The sequence below is a fragment of the Calypte anna genome, chromosome 3 (genome assembly GCF_003957555.1).
Source record: "Calypte anna isolate BGI_N300 chromosome 3, bCalAnn1_v1.p, whole genome shotgun sequence".
Lineage (NCBI taxonomy): Eukaryota > Metazoa > Chordata > Aves > Apodiformes > Trochilidae > Calypte > Calypte anna.
Genome location: NC_044246.1, coordinates 69,855,714 through 69,881,328, shown reverse-complemented (window position 1 = coordinate 69,881,328; position 25,615 = coordinate 69,855,714). Strand labels below are relative to the sequence as shown.

The window sequence follows — 25,615 nt, the reverse complement described above, 5'->3', positions numbered from 1 at the left end:
CCTTTGGATGTTAAGTCTCCTTTCATTCCCTTTTATTCCAAGCCGAAGCTGTAATTGATGGCAGACAGGATGCCACAGACAGGATGCCACGTAGCCTAATAGCAATTTACTCTCCCAGCAGCTTGTGACTGCCTCTCCCCATGCTCCCTGCCATCAGTGGGACTGGGAACCATCCTGGCTCTCCCTGAGGCATCTGGCAGGGAGATGGGGACTGTGGGTACAGTCTGAGCAACACAGCTACTAAAATCAGGAGAAAAGTCAGTCACTACTTGTTTACAGTCATGTACGGCTCCAAACAGCAGTACTTCTCCTTCAAACTACCTCCTTTCCTTCCTACTCACATTTACATCCCCCTCCATGATGGTCTGGCATGGCCAACTTCAAAATTACTCTGGGGCAAATGTATCACTGGAGATTATTCACTCCCAAAGTGACAGATTGGGCACAGCTTCAAGTATCTGCTTGAGGCATCAAAGCCACAAAGCTGGTTTGTACAGCTGGGTGCCTACATGGTCTTTAGTCTTTTTTTACAGTAAAGGGCAACTGTCCAGGTGAAGCCACTTATACAACATACACACCACCAAAACAAAAAAAGCCAGTGAATGCAAACAGGCTTTGTTCCTCTGCTTTCACTGATTATCCTCCACAGCCTTGCAAGTGATAGTGAAGTCTTTTTTCTCCTAGTTTCAGTGCTGTGCTTCCATGAAAGCACTGCACAGCAGGGGCAGGATATTAAGTCATTTTATGTTTACCACTTAGGCTGGAGAAAATGTTTCAAAATCATATTGAGAAAACTTATTTAACTTCCTCTGGCAGCCAGTTGCCAGTATAGAGACAGCTTCCCAGAAGCAGTAACAACCCAAAAGGACAAACATACCCATCCAGAAAGCCCACCGCACACAGGAAGCATCAATCTCAGCAGATTGCTCAGGAGCACTATGAGCATCCCACCTGTGCTGTCCCCACTGGGGACTGCTCCCAGTGAGGACCATGTGGGAATCCTGAGTCCCTCTCATAGATGCAGAGTCCAGGTGTGGGGATGACCCGGATCCTCCCCCTTCTTCCCTTGGTCTCTGATGCCAAGATATTTCCCACATACTCTCTCCATCTGGAATCAATTTCTCTCTGCAGGCTCGTATCAGCCCTACTTCTCCAGTCCAGCCCAGTTAAGCCATGTCACTTGCAGCAGTGGACAGGCAAATAAGAAGAGGCCTTTTAGCTGTCAGGAGATATTTTTCAATGCTACTTTACCAGAAGACAAAATAATCTCTGGACAAACAGCTACCATCTGACTTCTCAGGAGATCAGCACAACCTGAAATCTTTTCTCCTTGACTGCATTTGTTCAGAAGGCTGCAATGTTTCACCTGTGGCCTTCTTGTCATCATGTACATCTTTCTTCACTGCGGGATTAGTTCTTGGCATCTTCCCATCTTAACTCACGTTGGGCACTGGACCAGCTAGAGATGGTAGCTCACTCATTTAATCGTCTTCTGACCGTGAAATGCACATGTCCTCAAGCCTGAACTGATTTTCAGACAGGTTTGATGGGTTTAGCTAGCATTAAGCTAGCATTATAGCATTAAGCTATAATGACCCTAAAGCTAGATGTGCTGTGTTTACCATCTTGTCTAACTTTTTACCCTGCAAGACCAAGGCTCCTGTACAGCAGCCCAGAGAACAGGATCAGCAAGGCCTTAGTATGGGACAGGCCAGCACTACATGTAGACAACACTGAGGGAGTGGACCTTCCCCTCACACAAATTCTGAGCATCAAAGATCTTGGTCTCCCACCTCTTTAAAACAAGACTGGTCTCCAGACCAAGCAATCAGCACCTCACAGCTAGCTGAGCACCCTAAGTGATGCCTTCTCAGACTAAAGAGAGTGAAGAGCCAATGTGAGGACTTGAGCCCCCCAGAAGTGACCTCCTCACCTGCAGAGTGGCAGCAGCTCACAAGTGTGCATCCCTGCTCAGAAAGACAGTGTTCCAGCTCCTGTTCGCACTGTGTTAATGCTTTTCAGTTTGCACAGCTGCATTTCTGCTGTGCAGAATGATGAAAACATCATCTCCTCACCAGGTCCCTCAACCTGATGGCTCGATTGTTCACATGAGAAAAATCCCACAAGGGAGCTCCAGAAATCCTGATCTTAAATTATTTATCAGCCTGATCAGCAGCAGGAGCTCTGCTCACCAAAGCCCATGCTGCTAGCAGACTTTTAAAATATTGCGTGTATTCCATCAGCATCCAGGAGCCCAGGCTGGAAGAGCAGCAGCTCCGCACGCAGCCCTGGCTGAGCGCAGGAGTTGCTTTGCAAAGAGCGCACTCAGCCATCTAATCTCACAGGAGATGTCCTGCTGCCTGCTCCCCCTGCAAAGAGGGAAAATCCTTTCATTTCTCTGCTTTTGATCTTCTCTGCCAGACTCAGCTGGATGCCTGTGGGAACGGATGTTTACTCAAAAGGAGAAATGCTGTACACTGGACCCTCAAGTCTCTTCATTAAAGGGGAACAAACATTTGCAGTCTGTGCTGCTCCAGCACCAAGCAAGGACAGAGGGACCCAGCTCTGTGTTTACATAAGGTCACGTTGTCCTGATCTTGCTAAAGGTGATAGCCAACAGCAACAAGACAAACACATGAGGAGGGGACGAGGGGGCAGTCAGCGCAGGAGGTTTGCATTAAGAAGGCAAATAATTAAGCAGCAATTTACCCCAAAGCCCCAAGGAGCAAGACCTGTGCAAGAAAAACAGGATTTAGGCTACCGTAAAATAGTTGTACATCATCATCAGCATTCTGGCTGCAAGACCTGCTATAGTTTTTTATTAATACAGTGTCCACAGAGGCCTGCAAAATAAGAATAATTGAAGAGAAGGCTCAGAGTCCCACTTCCAAAAAGAGCTGGCTACATCTTAAAGGGCATCTCTCGCAGACTGACACATGGCTCCAGTATAACTCAACAGCTCTAATTAAATCTGGTGGAGGACGTGGTTCCCATCTGCATTAGCCAGTGCACCGTAAAGCCCTTTAAGATGGGACCCCTTCAGGGGGATCTATTTGTTTCTCTCAGTTTCTGATTCAAGGTGCCAACCTGCCTCTCTTCTGCTTCATGGTTTGCCTGTCTGCCATGATATTTGCTTGCAATGGTAGCAGGAGGAAAGCAGTGTGTTTCTGAAAATATGGATAAGGAACTCCTTGCGCGACTCTCAGATTTCATCTGGGACGGGAAGTGTAGAGGCTGTGACCTGTGGATTTGGAGGGATAAAGAGGGACACCTTAAACTGCTGTCAGATGAAAGATGACATCAGAAAGGATTCAGACAGTAAGGTGAAACTATTCAAGCATGGGAACGCCAATTGTAATGAAAAGAAATCGACAACAGTGGAGTCGGGAAAGTGGGGAAGAACAGGCTGCTAGAGACAAATGTGGGGAATTTTTACACATCTCTTAAGTGCTCTAAACAGGGAATTTATCTGAAGAGCTTGTTAATGACATTTACTCTCTGGAAATTCTGAGAAAGACGGGTAGCAGAAAAAGACCAAGATCCTTATGGAAAGGGGTTTGCTCTGAATTCTCATAAAACCAGTGTCATGTCATGGATCACCATCCTGAGTAGATATCCAGCACCTTAACTGCATTAAAACTGTGCCAATTCATAGCCCTGTGCTGAAACTGGAGTTATTGGCACAGAGCAGGATAAGAATAAGAACATAAGCCTGAGCACGTGCCCTGCATCTGGTACCACCTTTGAAGCAGGGCAGGTTCCCCAGCCTCCCCCCAACCTCCAGTTTCAGTGGGAGGAGGGAACCAGGAGTGACTGCATTCTGCATTCTCACAGCACCAGCAGAAGCAGCAGGATACCAGTGGTGACTCCACGGTGTCTGCAGTGAGTGCCAGGCTCTATTGAATTCAACTCTTTAACACAGAAATAGTGGTACACTGCTGCTGTCAAAAAGGAGGTGGAATGGTATATTCGTGCACCAAACTGTGCTGGGAATTGAGCGCAGCTTGTGCAGCCCTCAAGTAAAGCTGGGGGAAAGGAGATTTTTAACACCTGATTTTTCTGAAGGGTCTTCTTTAACAACAACAAAGGCAACCAAAAAGTATAACAAGCCCTAAAAAAAATCATCCTTCCTTTCTACATTTTAGCTGACAACAATGTGCTTTTTGAAAGCTGTTTTGTTTTTTTTAAGAGACCTGCATACATTCTATTTCAAGAGCATAATACTTTCATTACAATTCAGGCATTAGACTGGCCCTTTTCCTAGGAGAAGAAAAGACTATGGATCACACCACATTCAGCCCACGTTATCATTATAAAGATCTTTGCTCAGTGCCTGACAATTGCATACTAAACAGCACCTCAGGTCGGTCCCTTAGAAACACTCCTATTCTTAACATTATCTTGAGAACTTCTCCTGGTGGAAAGAATTTAAATGAGGTGAAGGGAGCAAAAGAAAAAGAATGTATGTGAGGCATTCATTGGACACAGCACAGGGAGAGGGAGAGGTGGTGAGCAGTAAATCACTGTCCAAAGACCTTTACTTCCAGAAACTTGTCAACCCCACTTCTCATTGCAGCCAACTTTTCAATCTACTTAGGACTGAAATACTTTACAGACTCAGCTGACTAAGCAAAAGCAGAGTAATTACCACCCTGACTTCGTTATCACTAAAATTAAAAAATATGTGCATCCAGGAAAGAAACCCTGTGTGTCAGGAGGTTGTAGATTACTCAGGGGAAACCATTACAAGGTTATGGAAGGCAGCATTTCCAACTGCAGCTGTGAACATCTGCACTAATTCAATTGCCCCTTTTCAGCAACTGCAGTAGAATTTGTTAACTTACTGACACACCCCCAAACAAAAGGCTTGGTGCTCAAACTGCAGCTCTGCTGTAACTCCGAGGAATTTAGTAGCGTTATCCAGAGAATTAATTTGGCCCAGCATGTACAAACATATCCTCAAAGGGACTGAATGCCTGTGTTACAGGCAATACTTCTCACAAGAACTCATAAATCAAATTAGAGAGCTAGAGGCAGATGCTTATTGTAGAGTAACATGCTCTCCAGCACTCTGAGCTTTTGTTTATATGGTACGACTTGGAAAAAAAAAACCAAAGAAAATTTACTTCACATTTTCTGTCAAGCTTGTCCAGTGTTATTATCCGGGATGCTCTCCCTTTCTGGGCAGCCAGCATGGAAATCAGGCATGTGAGACAGGTTTGCAGAAGTCTGAAAGCCTGATCTCAGGACTTGTCCTACAGATGCTGAGCACAGAGCTGAGTTTTTCAGCACAGTCACCAGGGCAGCTCCCTACATCCTGCAGTGTTTTTCTCTGTGCGTGCCTTTAAATTACCACACACCTGGCACAGCAGGCCAAACTCTTCCTGCATTCATTCATATCTGTATGGTCCCACACAGAAATAGGAGATTGGAGGGAAAAAAAAAACCCAAACCATGGAGAAATTGGCAGGTGGAATGTTTAAGGCTGCACTGCCTCTCCTATTCCCACCATTCCTGCTGGTGCTGCCACCGATACTGCCCCTGCCTGCACTGCCATTCCATTAACAATTACTCAGTTGCCACTTCTCATCCCTTCTGTTATTTGTGGGTCACTTACATGTGCACACATTATAAACATGGCTCAGGCCACATCTGCTAGTATTGCCCCACTATGTGTTAAAAACAAAGCAAAACAGAAGCACAAATACATCACTACAAGAGACCTATGCTGCTTGCAGTGGTGAGAAACTCTGACTTTCAGGAATAATCAACTTGCAGTATACATGAAATTGTAAATCACTCTCCTAGTTGATTAAAAATTACTTCAAATATCCAGTTTGAGAGTGGCTGAAATAATTCCCTACCAGGAAAAACACGACAGAAAAGACTATCAAGTCTCTGGGTGTCCCAGTAAATTTGCTACATCTGAGAGGGACAATGCTTCTGGCAGGTCTGGGGAATATGTTTCTCTCTGTGCTCACCATTAATGGCATTTTCTTATGCTGTAGGAGTACTGGTGTTTGAAGATGTTTCTACATGTTATTATATAAGGAAAAGAGCATAGGAAGAGTTGGCCATCAGTCTCAGCTGAACAGTTCCTGTGTGATACTGGGGCAAGTTACTCAAGGTGGGATGCACTTCACCCAGCCTTAGACATCTAAATCCAAACCAACTGCCCAAGCTCCCTTTATACACAACAGAGAAGAGGAGGAACTTCTGAAAGCCAGTTGTGCACTTCATGTCATTCAGCCTGTTTTAAAAGTCTACCCTTGGATGACATGAGCTTCACCTTAATGGTTTCCCTTGAGTTTATGAGGACCACAACTGCTATCTCAAATGTATAAATTTTAACTAATGGAGGTGAGTTCCATGTTTTTTCACCCCTTGGTAGGTTATTTATTCAGACTACAAGTGTTTACAGCTATGGTATTACATCTGCCTGGTACAAAATGGTCCACTGTTAACATCAGACTTTGCTGTTAGTCCTACTACAAATAGACCAGGACCAGCCATTTACATTAAATAAATAAATAAATAAAATTTTAAAAATCAGTGCTCTGGGACAGATCTCTTCCTACTGTGCCATGCAGAAACTGATTTAACAAAGAGATAGAATGATATGTCTACATAAAAGTAAAGGAGATGGCAAGCAGTTCAGACTTTTCCAGGGATGGAAGGGGAATGAGGCTGTCACTGCCTGAGCCTCATCAGGACTTCTGAATAGTACTGACTGTTGATGCTCCAGGTGCAGGAGGGGTAGTGAGACCCAAATAAGATGTTATAGGAAATGCAGGGTCTTTCATATCAGAGGAGACTTTCAGAGAGGCTGGTATGATAACCCTACCAAAGCAAAGGCTGTTCTTCACAAATCTATCTAGATGGTAAATAACAGCTGCAGAATAAGGACCACTTAAGCCTAAAGACCATTAATTGCACAAGAAAACTAGGATGTGAAAAAATGAGGCTAAAACTCAGATGAAGGGTGTTTTTGGTTTTTTTTCCTTTTAGAATTGAGATTCTGGAAAAGCCCCAAATAAGCATAATAAAACAAAGAAAAAAATTAAGCCCTTTCAAGACACAAGTCCAAACATTTACTTAAGGATTTGTATGATGCAGCAATTCACAAGATACGGCCTCATTTGGAGGCCAAATGGAGAGAGATTACATCTCAGAACTTGTTCTCCCTGCCTCAGCAAGGGGAAGGGAAGGGGCTGTTCCCTGGCTGCAGCAGCAACAGTACAAGGACTTTCCTCCAGACCTCCTGGCTTCTCATCCTGAGCTCAAGCTTCCACATCAGGACATAGGCCAGTTTTCAGGCACTCCAGAGGGTACTGAGGCCCTTCTGTGACCTAAGTTGGTGGCTGAGCTCTGTTTATAAACACCTTGTGGCATCCACATGTTGAACTTGGGCATGGCAGCCCTTTCGTGAACGTAACTCACACCCAGGCTCCCTGTGAAATACCTAAAGTCTACTTTGCAAGGGCTAATCGAAGTTAAAATGATTTTGTCTAGGGAAAGTCAAGAATTCAAAAGACTCTTCTGGCCCCTGCAGTCCTGAGGTGTGTGAGTAAAGAGTAATTTGCATGGATCTGGTAGCTCCAAAACTTGAACATGGGCTTTTCCCAACCCAGAAAGAGAGTTAATTTTTAAATTTTATTAATCAAACCTCTATGCACAACTAATTTGCTACAGTTTTCCCAGGGCTTTTATTTTATATTTATTTGTGTACTGCTGCCAGAGCCAATTTTAAACCAAAAGGGTAAATAAATTTCCTTCAATCTTTGCTCTTTCACCCCAGTCTTCATAGAACTAAAAGGGAAGCACGAAATAGACTCCATCTGCTTTAGGAGAGGAGCAGGTGATAAATTTCTTGCTAAGGAGGAGATAAGATTATTAATCAAAATGGCTTCAGGGTGTAGTGTTTTGAAGTAGAGTATTAAGTAACAGGTGAAAGGGAGGAGGCTTTTCCTCTTAAAACCTAACATCTAAGCCTGTTCAATAAAATGAAGCAGACACCTGTTAAACAGGTTGTCACAGGAAAAAAAAAAAAAAATATTCCTGAAGAGCCTGTGTAAATTAAAGCCTTCAAATCAAAATAGCAACTTTAAAAATTGCTTTGTGTTTCTTTTCATAATGGCACAGTTTGGTCTCTGTTCAAGATGACTTAAATGGGAGAAGAAGAATGCAACTCTGCTGTCCACTGAAAGTTACAGCTATGAACACCTCCTGATTCAACAAAGGGTTTAGTTTGCATTCTCTGATTCTCCTTTCCAGCTAAATTTGTTTTCCAATAAACCATCTCACCCACTACAAAGGAATGTAAAGTTCCCTATCCATTTATCACCAACCTATGTGAAACACCAGTGCTGTAGCATCCTCACCCTGGTAATTAGTTAGAGAATATGAAAGCAAAAGCTTTCACAAACTTGAACTCCATTGTACTAAGAAATAAAATCTTACACATTCAGTGGCTTTCTCCTTTTCTTCTGCTGTTCATCAGCAGTGTGCTTCAGTGTGCATGTTCAGCAAAAAAAATAGAGAAGAAAAAAAAGGTGAGCAAGATCAATTTTTGTATCTTTATTCTTTCCTGTTGCTGATAAAATACTGCTCTTCTCAGAAGATACCACCATTAAAATTTCAGTTTAAATCTGTGTACCAGGAAATAGGACTCTCCCTACATCCTTTGGAGATTATTCCAGGGCTTAAAAGATTTCACACTCTGACAGTTCCTCGACATACTATGACTACATGTTTCTTTTGTCAGTCTCATTCTAACATAGTATTAGCCAAGTCCTCTACCTCCAGGCTATTTACACTCCCCAGAGAACTGAGGACCTGTTACAGCCACAGTTAGAAAGATCAAGTTCTTTTAATCTTTCCTCTTATCCACTCTAACAACAAAATATCATGATAGGTTTCCCTTTCTGTGGATGAGGTCCCAGTACTGATTGCAGAATAGCAGGTGTGCTGTCATTCAAGCCAGAGTGTAAATGAGACCATCCAAGTTCTTTGATTGCCTCACACACAAAGCCCTCAGATTGCATATTTTCTTTTCAAGGCTAAAATAGCAAGAACTTCAGGGGCCTTGTCTGTCTTCTCTTGATCAGCGTGATCCTAAGTCTCTTGACATCAGTGGAAATGTTCTCAAGCACTTGGAGGGTCTTGGATCAACTCCCAAATCTTAAAGAATAAAAGCCAGAGGAAAATGAGGCATTAACTTGAAATACAACTGCCTGGAATTCCTGCCTTGAAGTGGGAATGGAACAACTTTGAGGGTAGGCGGAAGGATTTTAAAATTAAAAAGAATGGTACGAAGAGCATGTTTTAACTTTCTAATTGAAAAAAGTGCTCTGGAAAATATTCTGTGAAACTGTTTTGCATTAACTTATTTATTTAGTCAAGGGAACATTCCACTCACATTCACTGGAAGAATGAAAACCGGAATGTCACGTTATTTATTTTGATGTTCTCTTCATAAATTGGAGCTTTTGGGTGTCTTCACGCAATGCAACTTCCCAGGTTACTGCCTTCAAATGAAGGAAAAGCTACACAGAACAATGTGAGGAGGGTCATCCCATTCAGGTATTTCACAAATAAGCAGTAACACAAGACTGCAGAGTGTGTAATAGCTTTATCCTCAAGGGGAGAAAGTCAGCTCCTGACTTCACTAATGCCATAGTTTTGCACAGAAGCATCAGCCAAATGCTGTTATATATATAAATACCAAATGCTACTCTATACCAGAGCTGCATACACCGTTCATAATGAACCAACACACTTAAACAAATCCTGTGCCATGTGTACTCAGCTACAAGAAAACCTGATAGCTCGTGTTACGTGTGCATGATCTTCCCCAGCTGCCCTCCAGCTGGCTGCTTTCACCCACAAAAATTATACACTCTGAATTCTTAGCTACACCCTTCTCATTCACAGAAGCTCTCACAGCCACTCTCTATTACCATAACTGAGAACTGCTGGTTCTCAGCAGGGCTGGTGTGTCACAAGACTCGTACACTTTTTCTGGATCGGGTCATTAATCATTTGCTCTGTGAGTAATTCTTCTAAAATCAAAACAATCGACGTAAGGCACACGTCAAAGGAAAGCCATCTATCTCTCTCCACAGATGTTTCACTAATGCACAGCCTGGTGTAGTTACAGTATGACTAAGGAGGAGGAAAAAAGCTTTTTTCTGCTGTTATCTTCAAAATGGTACAAGCAGTAAAGCCAAAGCAAAATACTGAAGAAAAGCACAAAGTGAACTGAAAAGGACATCTTGCACTTCATAGTAACAAACTAAACCAACATTGTACTGCTCTGTTAGCTTTGTAAATCTTACAGTTAAGCTCTTCCTTAGCTCAGGCTGCCTGTTTCTTAAAAGACAAAGACAAGCAGAACTAGCTGGAGGCAATGAATTATATCAGCATTCGAATTCATCCCTGTATATCCTCTGAAGGAAAAACTCCCTTAAAAGCAATCTAAGGAACTTCCTCAAATGTATTCTGGCAACAGTTATTTAAGACGAAGATTTCTGATGTCTTTGCAGTTCCTTAAAAACAAACTGGGAAATTATAAAACCTCCACAGTTTGCTGCCAATTTCAAAACAGGATGTTTTTGTTGTTGATGATTGTAATTAGGACCATTGACCTTGAAAATGTAAACAACCCACCCGTTAAATCTTCTAATTATTGTTGCAAATATTTTTTTTTCTTTATAAACTTGGCTGTATGAATAGTTTAGTGTTCATATTCAGGCAAATACAAGAATTTCCACAGGACTGAAAATACAACCACCAACAACCAATGCTGAAGGGAAATGGAAGGGAGAAGAAGAGAAGTAGTTAGCATATGGCTAGTGAGTTAAAATCAAGGTGGCTGTTAATCAGAAAAAAGAAAAAGCAAAACAGAAAATGCACCCCTGCATTATGAAATGTATTACAGTATTGCTGAAGAAACCCCCCATGTCAGGAAATAACCCTGGAAAATGTTTGAACTCCTGCCTGAGACAGCAAGGAGGAAGTTCTGTAGATTTCATAGAATCATAGAATGGCTTGGGCTGGAAGGAACCTTCAAGATCACCTAGTTCCAGCCCCCCTGCATGCCACAGACACCTCCCACTAGACCAGGTTGCTCAAAGCCCCATCCAACCTGGCATTGAGCACTTCCCAGAGCAGGGTAGCCACAACTTCCCTGAGCACAACCTGTCCCAGTGTCTCACCAGCCTCACAAGGAAGAATTTCTTCCTAATGTCTGACCTAAATCTACCCTCTTCCAGTTTAAAGCCATTACCCTTTGTCCTATTGCTACATGTACAAGTCCCTCCCCAGCTTTCTTACAATCCTGCAATCAGAAACCTGACCCCCGGAGTCCTTACCTTCTGATGTCCGAATTCATTCAATATTGTGCCCAGCTTCTTCGTGTTGCTGTGAAGTTTATGAGCAGCAATGGCTGGATTTGGATCCCTCCAGTCAATGGAGAGGCGATGATACCAGAGGTGCTGACCCTCATGAATGTGTGCTGACTTGATGCTGGGGTCAAAGCGATGCACTTCACATCCACTGTTGGCCATGCTGGTCTCAAACTGGTTGTCATCATTGCCAAGCCTACAAAACAAAAAAAAAAAATTCTGCAAAAAGAACTACTAGGGAGTAGGACTTTCTGAGGATTTATAGTAAACGATGGTAAAATCCAACCTATTTGTTCCTGAAGATAAGTGGAGGAGCTGTTGTGCTCTTTCTTAGGTTATACCTGCAGCACTGAGCACAATCTAACCCCAATTCTTGCTGAGATAATCAGAAATAAAGCAGTAATACTTGCTGAAGATTTAAGTAGTTGAGATAAAAGAAATTTAGAGGAACCTATGGGTTTTGGGTTTTTTTCAGTGTCACATTCATAACTGACCTTAAGAAACTTTTAATGAAAAATTTCATTTATAGAATGAAACTAATGGAGTAGATTGGATAAACTACCCTCACCAGAAAATTCAAGTCCAATGCAATATACTGCATACAGTTAGGATAAAGGGCTATTTTCAAGGCAAGAATGAAACCTCCTTTAGCCAGGCTGATAGCCTTACCAAGGTGCTTTTTCATAATTCAGAAGTAGCCATCATTGATAAGAAAGCAAATGCAATTTTAGAACCTTTGTGCTGTCACTATTCCTATATTTCCAATTTGCTTTCTCCTGACAAGATTACAGTACTTCCCTTAGTCCCCACTGCACAAACTTCCAATAACCAAGCTGTAAGCAGAAGAGGAAATACATTTAAAATTTATTCAGTACTGTTTTGTAGAAATCAGGCATATTTCCCACTGTTTACAAAGATGAGCCACAATGCTCACCAACAGGGGAACCAAATGCCTCTCTGTCTCTGTGCACAGGAAAACACAGATAAAAAGTAAATTTAAAGATAACCCCTTCAGCAACATTAGGAGAGTTGTTACACAGACTTAAAAGAAAGATCACTACTAATTTGGCAAAGACTCCAAGGAATAAGAAAAATTAAGAGCCCCATTGTAGAGCAGTGTTGTCTCATCCCCTCTCTCTGCACAGAAAAGAAGTACTTTGCAAGGCTGTGCCATATTTCCCCCTCCTACAGACCATTGGTTCACAGACATTACACTAAAATTAAAAAATTCTTCTATTTATCATTGCACTCACACATCTGGACCACAGGCCCTCCCTACTGCATACAAATAGGATGTCCTCTTATTCCTACTCATCCACACTTGTTCCAAGTGTGGTTCAAATAGAACACTTAACAATGTTTAGAAGACCAAGTGTTTTGGAAGTTACCAATGTGGTATAACAATTCATAGAATGATTTGGGTTGGAGGGGATTGTCAAGATTATCCAGTTCCAACCCCTCTGCCTGGGCTGCGACACCTCCCACTAGACCAGACTGCTCAAAGCCCCATCCAACCTGGCCTTGAACAATTCCAGGGACAGAACTGTTTGCCCTAACACCAGCAACCACAGTGTAATAAAGCATTATTATTAGGTCTTCTCCTCAACCATCTTCCCCTTTGATCATCCTGGGAAAGTAGGAGGAGACAGTTTGCAAAAACAGCCCAGCATGCTGCTCTGAATCCTAGAGACTGGGACTGGGAACAACTCAGTTTCAAGGATTCCAGCCCGTACAGCCACGTAGGAGAGAAAGAGGGGAGTTTTCTTTTAATACATTCTACATTCATTAGGAAAAAAAAGTTCAGAAGTTAACCAAGTGAATCAACATATTTGCATGTGGCTTTCTACAAAAGGGACACTGATGAACAAAGACCAGTGTAATGCCTTAGGAATGAGAAGCTGGCTAAAAATGAACAATATGTGAATTGTTGGGGACAGTCTCAGCATTAGATTGATGAGCCCACCAGTGACTGACAGACATATGTATCCGTGACATCCTTCTAACTGTACCAGCTGGTACAATCCACAGGGCCAGATGCTTTTGATGTAGATAAACGTCAAGCTGCCTCCAAACAGATTACTACTCATGTGGACTGCAAAGTGAAGTTCACAGTGGTACAAAACAGCAAGAAAAAAAATATAGATGAGGGTGAACTAGGAGCTGATACACCTTCTGGGACTCTAGCTAACAGCTCAAATTTATGCCTGAAGAGAACCAACAACATATATTTAAGAGACGTGTAGATGTGATGCTTAGGGACATGGTTTAGAGGTGGACTTGGCAGTGCTAGGCTAACAGTTGGACTTAATCTTTTCAAAAAGTCTTTTGCAACCAAAACTATTATTTGATTTAGGACAGAAAATAAGGTCATCTCCAAAAGACTTGGTTTGAAAAATTCCTGGCTCACATGTGATCATGCTAACGGATAACAAAGCATGAAAAAGGCAAACAAATGAGGTCTCCTAAGAAAGATTTTCTGTTAATTAAAAAGGGACTATGATTTTAAACAATGGTGTGGAGGCCACAGAAGACCAGAAAAGCCTTTCCCCAGCATCAGGAGAGAGCAGCTACTGCCTGCAGCATAAAAATGACAAGGACACTGACCTATTTTTACAGCAAAGGAGAAAATAGTACATTTACAGGGTCAGCAGTGGCTGACAGGGGACTCCCCGTAGCTTCTACCTCCCTGAGGTGGGCTTCCAAAACCTCAGGAGCAGTGCCCTGCAGCAGGGCCCTCCTGTGCATGCCAGGGGGAAGGGAGGGCTCGCTGGTCCTGCTCCATGCTGGCAGCAGGGTAGGGATGCTGTGCCATGACAGAGCACATCACAGCAGGCAACAGTGTCCCTTGGCTGTCTCCTGCTCCTGGGGTTCCAGAAGGTCATGGCACACAAAGCCTCACACTGGGAATAAGCATGGGGGTTGCAGATTGCACTGAACAGAGCATCACACCAGCCCCTGCCTCACACTGGAGCACAGCAAGCACCCAGGTAGCACAAAAGCTGCTTTGTCTCCTCCAGCACAGCTCTAGCAGACACCTGTAGCTGATCCAGCTTGGTAACTGCAGGAATTCCATCTCTCACAGGGAACACAGACAGGGCAGAGCTAGAAAAAACATCCATGGCATGGTCCAGCTTCCTCTTCATGTGTCCCACCTCCCTTTCCAAAGGAAGATAATGCAGGAGGAAAGAGGATCCCCTGCCTGGATCCTAAAGGCCCTGCACTTTGAGATCCACCTGAAAGGGGTTTTTGTACAGTACTGCAGCAAGTCTCTTTAAACCTCAACTGGTAACTTTCTGAAATCCTATTCATTTATATTATCCCAGCTTGAGCCCCTTGCCTGCAGTGTTTGTAACAGACTTAGCTTAAATCTAAGCAGATTTAGCACTAATAACTGGAGCTCACTAATGCATATTGCAATTACGTAGCATACTGGGAAATCCTGTCCCCCACGCAAAAACATTGCTGCCTCCCAGCAGTGGAAGAAACTAATTCTAATCTAAAAAGACTTCCAGACATTTCAGACACTGCTCACTCCCATTCACAAGCAACCTCTTCTCTAGCATTCAAGAAGGCAAAGCCCAAGCAGCATGTTTTGTTCCATTTTAATGATATATGGATTCAATTCCGGACTCCCAGTAACACTCACACTGAACTTTCACATTTGTCCTCCATCCATCCTCCCCAGAGGGAATGTTCTTCATTGGAAGCAGCTGCTCCCCCTTTGCTCTTTATGAACTGTATGAGATAACAAAAATGCTTAAAGGGGATTTTTGTCTTACTCAGAACAAAATTACTTTTCTGCCTGTCATAAGCCAAAGAAAGAAAATCTGAGAGAAGAATTACACAGTAACAAGCTCCAAAGGCTGAAGTAAACAGGATGATTGAAGACTGCTCCTCCTTAACCTCAAATATTTCCCTTTTATTTTTGAGCTCTTTCCTGTGATGGTTGGGTATTTACCACACATGCGTATCTGATGATTGATGGGAAAGCCAACATCAATTTCAACCTCTGCTACACCCTACTGTTTCATCAGTACAGAAAATCTGGTACTCAGGCTCCCTGTACCATGCCCAAAGCAGCACCACATATAAAGCAGTGGTGCACATGCACTAGTTCAGTTTTGTTCAAAACCATGAGCAAGTTAGCTTTGTGCTGGTCAGCTTTGTGCCAAATCTGCACTTCCTAGCACAGATGAAATCAAGTCTGCATTGTGTCTACTAACCAATTAAAAAAAAAAATTAAAATGCCATTCTCAACCCACATTTGGTCCACAGCAAAAAAGAGGGACACTAATACAGGAGTTCAGATATAATTTAATGATCATGTAACTTGAAGAGAGAGATCTAGATTAATTCCACTGAAATTTGAATACTAAGCCAAGACATCTAAACTCAGCAGCCATGTTAGCTCAATAATGAAAGGAAAGCTATACCTCCCTCCAGAAAGTCATTTAGCTTAGCTGATTTCCCACCAGAATGTATCTGCCTCTGTCTACTGACTACTAGATGGAGTCTCAGGCAAGGAGCCAGTACTTCAGTAAAGCAGGTAAAAATCTGGATCTGAGCATGGTAACACAGCATCTCTACTAACTTGCATAGGAAAGTAAAAAACTGAGGAAAAAAACCCAGTATTTTGCAATAAAATTAGGTAAGTGTAATTTGAAATAGATTGTGAAAATAAGAAGCAATGGTAGTACAGAGGAATTTGCACTCCCTATTTGTGATTTGTCTCTAAGGGGAATATTATTCCTGTTCCATCATAGAGCAATGCAGCTTAACAAACCCTGAGAGCCCCTCACTCTCCAAGAAGTTTGATCTCTACAGCTCAATATAAGCTCCATCCAAACACAAGCCCACCCAAGTTAACAGAAAACACTCCCCCTGGTTGCAGTGCACTCTGCATCTGCTTTAGGCTCATCACTGGTGTTTTCTGACACATGCTAATAACTGAGCAATGCCACCCACACACAGCTCCTTGCTACCCACCATTATCCACTACCTGAAGGGGGCCTACAGGAAAGCTGGGGAGGGACTTTTTGTAACAGCATGTAGCAACAGGACAAAGGGTAATGGCTTTAAACTGGAAGAAGGTAGATTTAAATTAGATATTAGGAAGAAATTCTTCATTCTTCAATTCACCTCACCTGTGAGGCTGGTGAGACACTGGAACAAGTTGTGCAGAAAGGTTGTGGCTGCCCCCTCCCTAGAAGTGTTCTGGGCCAGGCTGGATAGGGCTCTGAGCAGCCCGGTCTGGTGGGAGGTGTCCCTGCCCATGCAGGGGGGGCTGGAACTTGATGATCTTGAAGGTCCTTTACAACCCAAATTGGTCTCCGATTCTGTGATTCGTAAACCCATCACAGCAACATCACAGAAACAAGCTGTGCTGGTTGAAGGGAGATTCAGCCTTTCAGTACACACCTCTCACCTTAAAGGTGGCTCCCAGGACTACAAGGACAGATTTATTAGGCTGCAGCCAGGCCGAGATCTGTGTGAAAGGAGCTCCAGATACCAGCAACCATTCTCCTAATGCACCTGTATGCTGACCAGTAATGCAAAAGGCCAGTGGCCTGACATACTCTGAGGGCTGAGCTTCCTGGTCCTCCTGAGCAGCAGTGTTTCATTAGCAGGGAAACAGGAGGTGTTTGTGGTTATACTACCTGTGAAAGCACTTGTTCTGTGAAGAGTGAAAATTTAAGTCTCAAGTGCTGGAAACATCATAAACATTACAAGCATTTTAAAATAAAGACACAACTGCTTTTACTATTATCACTTCAGTACATGTCACCCCCGAAGTGCACACACGCTTATATGGAAATGCACTATTTTGTCCCAGAGGTAGTTAATGAAGTGTCCTCAGTAATGCTGCTGAAGTACGTAGTACTTAGGGAAGTCACTAATGCTCAGGAAAGATGCTATAGGCTTCTCAGTTTATCTCATTCATTTCCATCTACCTCACCTGAACTACCACTCACTATTAATTAACCAACTGTTTTTTCATACTAATGTTAAAAAAAACAAGGAAAACAAAGACCTTCATGGAAAAACTCTTTTTTTTTTCCCCCCCTAATAACAGTTCATAGAAGCACATCAACATGTAACAAACAAACAAACCTTGCACAGTCTGTAGTTTAAAAGACAGCCTTGTTGCAGGCTGCTGCAGATATAGGGCTTTCTGAAGCTAGATGGCATGGAACAATTTGCTGTCTTTTAAAGAGAGCTCTTACCCAAGGGAATAGAGACGGCACTGCTTGCTTCTGATTCGATGAATGAGGCTAAACCTCTCGTCAAGACAGATCGACCAGGGCTTCTTTGTGGTTTCAGAGTACCCTCTCAGGCTGCTCAGGTTCATGTGTTCACATGAAATCTGTTGAAATCAAGGGATGTTTCATTTTAAGATGGGACTTTCATTTTGGTTTTAATTTGCCTTCTGGGGAAAGAGCAGAAAGAAGAAAAATGTTAATTGCTTTCATTTAAATCTGTCTGTCAATCTGATATGCAGCTAGTAAGATCTGATGTTTTTGCTTTTTTTCCTTTGTTCATCTGTTCTGTTTGGTGAAATTTAAGGCTTACATAATCCTCCAGAGAGCAATGCAGTTTGAAAAGCAAATAATTAAGCATTAGTACTATACTCAAAAATCAATCTTTAGAATAATATTTTTCCCCAAGATCCAGTTACTTTGGCATTAAAACATTCATTTTTTTCTTTTTCAAACCCTGGAGTGGATTCTGCATTCTGAATAAAGTCAAAATCGTGTCACAATTCAAGATTGCAATAAGAAGTTGCAGTGTCACTACAATGTGTACTGTGTACCTTAAAGCATTCCAAAACTCAGTTCCAGAAGGGATTTATTCATTACCCCAACACATTCCCTCTCCAACAACAAAGATTTAAGCAAATTCTTAACTAAACAGAGGAATCACAGCACACGTGTGTATGCTATGCTGGCTTTGAAGCCAGGATAAAAACACCACAAAAGGAGAAGAAATAGAGACTACAGGGAAGAACACTAAGCCAATGTCCTTGTAAAGACCAACAAAATGAGGACTAAAAACATTCTGGCTTCTTCAGGAAACTGGAAGTGCCAAAAATCACTTAACAGAGAGTTGAGGTCAGCTTTGCCAGCAGCTTGCAAGAGCCAAACCCAAGGAAGCCGTAGCCCTGACAGTGACACCCTATGGACCAGTACCAACTCTACCCCTCTGCACAGCTGCTTGGTCCAGCCCTTCACCCCCAGGCTCTGCTACCCCATCCAGCACCATCTCTTTCCTCCAGACCCCCTCTGGAAAAAGGCCAGCATGGAGCTGGGGGATCCTGCAGCCTTTCCAGCATTCAGGAGCCAGGGCAGAGCAAGCAATGGAAAGGCAGAGCAGTTCCTATGGCTGTCACCATAGCAGTGTTAAGGAGGTTAACAGGAAGCAGAGGTAAGCATCGAAGCTGTGGCTGCTTCTGCCCAAGAGATGATGTGTCACACCGCACTGACATCAGCTTACAGAGCTTTTCAAACCATGCCATCAAATTCAGGGGTTTCAGGGCACAGGCTGCTGACACACAAATAGACAAGCAAAGACCAAGAAGAGGTGCAGGAACTCAGCTGAGCCATCATTAAAATAATTTGTTCTTTGGGGCAAGTACAAGCCCTGGCTGCAGGGATGGGAGATGGTACTGCCAGGAAAAGGTGGAAAGAATGCTAACAGAGAAAAAAATCAGGTTCAACATCAATCCTGAACTGACTGTTCTCATCTTGCTCACCTTGCACATATCTGGCCCTACCTAGAACCAGAGGAAATAGAACAATTTTACAGAGTGGTAACAGTAAAACTGGAACCTAGTCTTTAACGTGGTAGATGATGCCTCCACGTGTCTTATAATAAGTAAATAAAACCTTCTTTACAAACCCAAAGCTATGAAATATTCATTAGTTGCAGAATTACATCCAAAAAGCTGCACACTGCATCACCTCCTCCCTGCTCTTGCTTATCGCGTAATTCCCATGGAAAATTCATAAAAACTAATATAGCATCTCTTCATGCTGCTCTCAGGATTCACTGGGCTTTAAACAATGATTTTTCATTGCACCCCTGTATCCATTTCCCTTCAGTCACACAACAATCAAGGAATAAATGATATTGCAATAACATGTGCTAATTTTAAGACACAGAAGAATAATGTGCTCTCTGCAGAAAACTAAGATTCTGCAATGCTGCCATATAATTGAGTCATGGTATTATGAACAACTACAGGACTCAGAATTTGCAGCAATGTTAATAAATAACTTTTGCTCTTGCTGCCAATAATAAGAAAGAAACCCTGAATGCTGCCTGCAGCACCATCACCAGTCTGTTGTATGATTTACAGACCCTAATGCAATGCGTTCAAGTCCTCCTCTGGTCTTCTTCTCACTGCTATGATACAAACAATAGCACATGTAAGATGGTTCTTCTGATCATTAGATAGCAGCACTGAACAAGCTTTTTCTGGCCACAGCTTGACCCTGCCGACACAGCATCTTCCCCTGCAGCAGTTCCAGCTATTCCATGCTGAGGACAGGGACCTGAACTCAGGCACAGTAATTAGCAGAGACTTTCTCAGCAAACAAGGAAAATGCTCACTTACCTAAGCAGAATTCCTTTTCCAGAAGTGCCCATACTAGTCATGGTGTTATCCTGTTAGTTATTAATCCTATAATACCTGCCAGGTCAGGAACGAGGATTCCTCTCATTTTTTGTTTTCACTTATGTTTGTCCTCCCCCCTACCAGGTCAGTTACTCTGGGAACGAAACATCTCAATTAATGTGTCAGAAGCAATAAACTCTCTGCTAATTGATGACCTTGTAGGCTTTGACCCAACTAGTGGAGTTTAGCAGCATCTGCCACTGTTTATTAAGTCACCAGGAAGAAGGATGTTTTCAGCTAAATACACCTGCTGCACCCTAAACGTCTGTACAAGAAAACAAACAGCTCTACCCATATCTCCTACTGTTTCCATATATACATTTCAATATATACCATTTTGCCTCCTGTCCTCTCAGTGCTGGCATGAGTGGGAGCCTGAGATGCCATTTTCTTGAGCATTTAGCCAGGAGTGCTTGGGAGCTGGAGGCTAAGTCAATACTCTGCCACTATCCCAGTTACTGCACCATCAGCACAGCAGCACATTTTCAGACATGTTTCAAATGAATCTCATCTCGGCCTTGAAAGCATTGCATTAAGAAAAAATTTCTTATGTGAGTGACACTTTAGTGACCTAAGACTTTTTGCTCTCTCCGAGGCAAGTGATGGTGCAGTTAAACCCATGTTCAAGGGTAAACTGCTGATAGACCTGGGTACTGAAAGCAGCTGCCCTGTTGGAATTGTGGGCATCCAGCAGCTTTTCCATTTCTTATTACAGGAAACGCATGTGTGAGTGCTGTTGTGCAGAAGTGATGCCTCCCCTAAGACACAACAGCCTAACTTCTGTATGGAAGTATCTGTCAGTGCCACCTGGATTTGAAAATGTCATATTTGAAAAAGCACATTAAAACACTGATTTTCCAGGTCATAATTTCTGGCACCACTCGGGCAAGTTGTCCAAGTTAGGGACTGATGTCTTGTTTTAATTTTACTGGGAACCTAAAATACATCATTTTTAGCTAAAAAGGACCCTGATTATTGCATTATTATTGAGAGGTAGAGTGGTGGAACACAGAGTTCTCTTGCTACAGAGTGCTCTGTATTTTTCTGTGTCTGAGAGAGTGAGAAGGAAAAAGGGAGAGAGAGAGAGAAAGAGAGAAACCATGTCTGGAATTTCAGTCATATAATGCTCCTGTCAGGACATGAACACATCTGGAAAACAAAACAAAACAAGGAAGTAGAACATTCTTTCTACCCTTTGATTGATCTTTACAATCATGATGACCATCACTGCCAGGTCATATAACTTCAGAAATAAAGCAGTTTAGAAATTAGTTTTGAGTGAGGTTAATTCCTTATGTGGGAAGGAAGAGTCTGTGCCAGGCAAAGTGTTTTCTAAATGGAGACTGAAATGAAAAACCTACCTGAGAAGTGCTAATGTACTTCAGGAACCTCAAGGCCTCATAGTTGAGGGAAGGAGTTGGACTTGCCCAGGGTTGTAGTTCAATGTGCCATCTTACAGTCTGAAAAGCAAAGCAAACCAAAAAACACCTTAAAGCAACTAGATTGACTTCTTGGTACCAGCATAATATGCAAGGGCTAATAAACTAAGGAGATTAAATTTCAAACAAAAGCAGTTTCCTAGGGGCTTTTCTGAAAGTCACTTTGGAATGAAGCAGGGTTTGAACTACAGGGAAGGAGCTTTTAACTACGATTTATCATGTTTAGCTTTGAAAGCAGATATAGGTAATTCAGAAAGATGGGGCTCTTCATCCAGTTAATCCAGAACACCCAAGTAAACCGTGCCTTGTAGAAACACATGAAGAAAACCAAGATCTGAATAACTGCATCCTCTAGCAAAATATCTGAAAACACTGAAATAATTTTGATTTTACATCTATTGCGTATCTCCGCTTGAACATTCACTGAAACAAGAACTTGGATTGCAAACATCAGTCACCAAAAAAAGAAACCTCTGCAAGCAATCTCTTTCCTTTCTTAAAATCTAGATTTGATAGAAAAGCAAGCTTTTTGTGGTCTTTGAGAAAAATCCTCTTCCTCTCCCATGCTTGCCTGACAAGATACACCAGAAATCTTTGCTTTCCTGAAAAAAACACCAGTGTGGCTGTTCTGTAGCCTTACCACTTCTCTTTTAATAGCCCTATGGAAGTAGCTTTGGTGGTTGCTTTCTACACTCCCTGTGAGACTCCTCATCTCTGAACATCAAGAGATCCTGTCAGCTTTTCCAGCAACACTTCCCACATAGAGAGGGGCAGAAGAGGTCACTCAGATATGTGCTTGGAGAGCAATGGGGCTCTGCCCTCCCATCTGTGCCACCTTCTCCAAACTCTGCCTGCTTTTGCCATGCTTGGAAGTTCAGACGTGTTATCTCTTGCCTTCAAGTAGATAAATATAAAAGCACAGTGTTAAGTTGTACTAAATTAAGATTGATTCTTTGTGGCTTTTCATCTTCAGGCGCCATAAATCACTTCTATGGCTGGGCAGGTGGTTTCAAGATTCCCTTTAATCATCCCCAATTAACTGAGCTTCCACAATGAACAGGATGGGGGTTTTTTTCCCCATAGGTTCATGTTGACATTCAACAAAATACCAAACAGAAACCCCTCTTGGGATTCCAACAGGAGCTTATTTCAAATGAAGCCCTGGAAAACAGAGAAAACAGCAATTATGCAGAGAGGATGGAGGCAGATCAGAGAGGTGAGGTACTGAGCCCCTCAACAGGACCTCTGCAGTGCCAGAGGAACCAGCATGGTGACAGTAGGGATCCTCTGATACCAGAGAGCAATACAGGAAAGAAAAAGAGAAGGTGAAATTGGAGAAGATGATTAAAGGGGATCACCAGACCAGACAGAGTTCCCCTTGAGCTGATATCATGAATCGGTATTTTTGCAGCCTAAGTAAATATTGCCTGGAGTGAACGTGAGCCAGGAGGTCTATATGAAGCTTAATGTTCCTTCAGGGTTTGCTCCTTGTGGCATCTTTTAATGCAAAGAGTTACTGAAAAGCACATTTGAGCTTTTTGTATTTCTCCAAAAGCAGCCTTTCCAACCCTTCAACTGGCTGCCTTGCAGCAGTCCTGGGCCCTTCTACCCTGCACAACACAAGGCTGGAGGGAAGCTGGCAAGCAAGCTCTGGAGCAGCAGGTAGCCCTGACCTGCTGACTGCAAAACAGCTTACAGCAGGGGGATATGTGCAGGCTGTGGACAGAAATGCCTGAAATCTTTCAGAACGAGTCACAGTTTGCATGGCTGTTTGCAATCACAGGGATGGTGCTGTTTCAACAGGCTTGAAAGCTGAAATGAAGACTGACAGTCATCTTCAGGCAAAAAAACCAAAAAAGCAACCTAGACACCTAAACCTAGACATCTGCACCCATTTATCCTGAAATCTATTTGTGTGAGAAGGAACTCATTAAGGGGAAGAATTGCAGGGTGGCCTTTGTGGCACTGTTTAGCAAGAATTCCCTCTTCACAGAGCTGACAGGGAGGAAAAAGGAAAAAAAAAGAATTCTATAATTAACCACATGAATGAGGTTCTTTTTCAGCAGAGTGCAGTATCCAAAAGCCTCTGTGGTTTACTCTCAGGTTCATCAAATCTTCAAGATGACAGAATGCCTTCCCACTGACTCCATAATGTATCAATAAACACACGAAACAGAAGATAAAACCCCTGGTGACTTAATAATGCAGTTTTATTAAGAAGAGAAAAATAAAATCCAAGAAGAGATTAACCTTTTATATACTTGTAATTAATTATTTATTATATTGTAAAAGCACCACATAAACGCTTCTTTTGTGGCAGAATGCTTACCTGAGCTCCTGTTTGATGGCAATGCTTTCTCATAGCTTCTCCAACTTCACACTACACATTTGTTCCTAACACCAACAAAACACACCTACAGGGCACTTCAAAAGCTGTTCAGACAATGAACAAGGGTCAAAATCCAGTACATCTCTTGCAGCAGGTACACCCTCCCAGCAGGTAACCCACTGATGTCAGTGATGCAGTGTGGGTATGTTCAGGACTCACAGAATCTCCTCCTGAAGGAGCCATTCTCTGTGTACATTGGTTGCCTTTGTTTATAGTTTTAGAGGTAGTTTTCAGCCTGTTCCATAGTGTTTCCATGTAAGCCTTCTCAAATAAACTGCAGATAAAATGCACCTGGTCCCTGTGAAACAGCTGCTTTGTGAAAACAAATGTTCTTTATTTTGAGGAGCTTTTTCCTCTCAAGACTTCACAAATTCATTTACTCAAAGCAAATCTGGCTGTGGCATCATTATTTTGATTTTCTCACTTATATTGCAGAAACCTTCAGAGTAAATAGCCAAGTGCAAGTCCTGTGGCTGAAGTAAAATAGACTGAGAAGCAGCTCAGGAGGTCTTCTACAGTAAGTAGATGAGAGGAGCAGAGGAAATATTAGGGTACATATTATGCAGCTTTGGATATGAAATTTGGACAGATCTCACCAAGGTAGCCCAGGAGAAGCCAGAAAACTGATCCAGGCTCTGGCTGTCACCATCAGCGTCCTGTCTCCCTAGACTCATTCAGTGAGACACCATGCCTGTGTTTCCCAAACACCAATATATCCTGATTCCACAATATGAAAAGATGACAGTACCTGGAAAGTTACAATTCTACTTTAAAAATATCATACCGAATATCTTGACATATCCCTCTTTTACACTGTTTCATTTCTAGATACCTTACCTGAAATCAGCATCTTAAGAAAACTCAGTTTCCAGCAAAACTTTACCCCAGGCATTGATCAGACACTGACTTCAGCTACCCCTGAAGGGTAAGAGATGCCCAGAAATGGTTACCCAGAGTGATGTCTAAATTTTAACCACATCAGATAAAAGAAAATCAGACCAAAGAAAATCTTAAAGCAATGTCATTGCTTTGTTAAGAAAACTAGAACACATTTTAAGGTCTGTTTTTTGTTATGGGTAAACTTCACACTTAAGGATAAGGGCTGGTGTTTCCTTCAGACCAATCTGACTGTAATCCACTGTGACTTTTCTCTGGAGATCACTTCTTTCTAGATCTTTCTCTCTCCTTAGCCATCTCTGATAACCATCTGATAATCCTTTAACAATCTGTAGTATGCACACGGTATCATTTGCCCTACAAATTTGAAATAGTAATATAAAGTTTAAATGAACATGTGCAAAGGCCTCACAAACCAGTAAGTGTAAAACTGAAAGGTTTGCAACATCTCTAGTGTTCCTAACACAGACTTGAACCCATAAATTATTAAATTCTTTGCAGATCAAACCTAGTTTCAGCGCAGCATTTCAAACAGCCCAACCTCTTCCTTCTCTCCTGCTTACACTTGAAAGTGAACTAAGAAAAGTTTTCCAGACTGCCACCTTTTTTAACATGGTAGCACTCTTTTCCCTCCTTTCAATCTCCTTTTTGGCAGCCTATAAAAATGCAGGAAACTATTAGCTGTGTTTATAGAAACATTTGGGAATCCTGTGCAACAGCAGTTTTTTACATTTGAAGCAGGAGCAAATGTGAGTGGAGAGAATTTGCAGAAATAAGTTCTGTCAATAACTGTAAATATTTGCTGGTCATG

The 25,615-nt window shown here is 42.4% G+C and overlaps 1 protein-coding gene across 1 annotated transcript in view; it reads right to left on the bottom strand.

The window, feature by feature from the left end:
* The window catches only part of METTL24 (methyltransferase like 24), a 48,474-nt gene that overhangs the window by 6,340 nt on the left and 16,519 nt on the right, over positions 1–25,615 (bottom strand). Inside the window, exons 2-4 of the mRNA XM_030447281.1 lie at positions 21,441–21,539; positions 17,630–17,769; positions 11,373–11,601 (exon numbers count right to left, since the gene is read on the bottom strand). Of these exons, the coding sequence (XP_030303141.1) occupies positions 11,373–11,601; positions 17,630–17,769; positions 21,441–21,539 (468 nt within the window). The remainder of the gene's footprint in view (positions 1–11,372; positions 11,602–17,629; positions 17,770–21,440; positions 21,540–25,615) is intronic.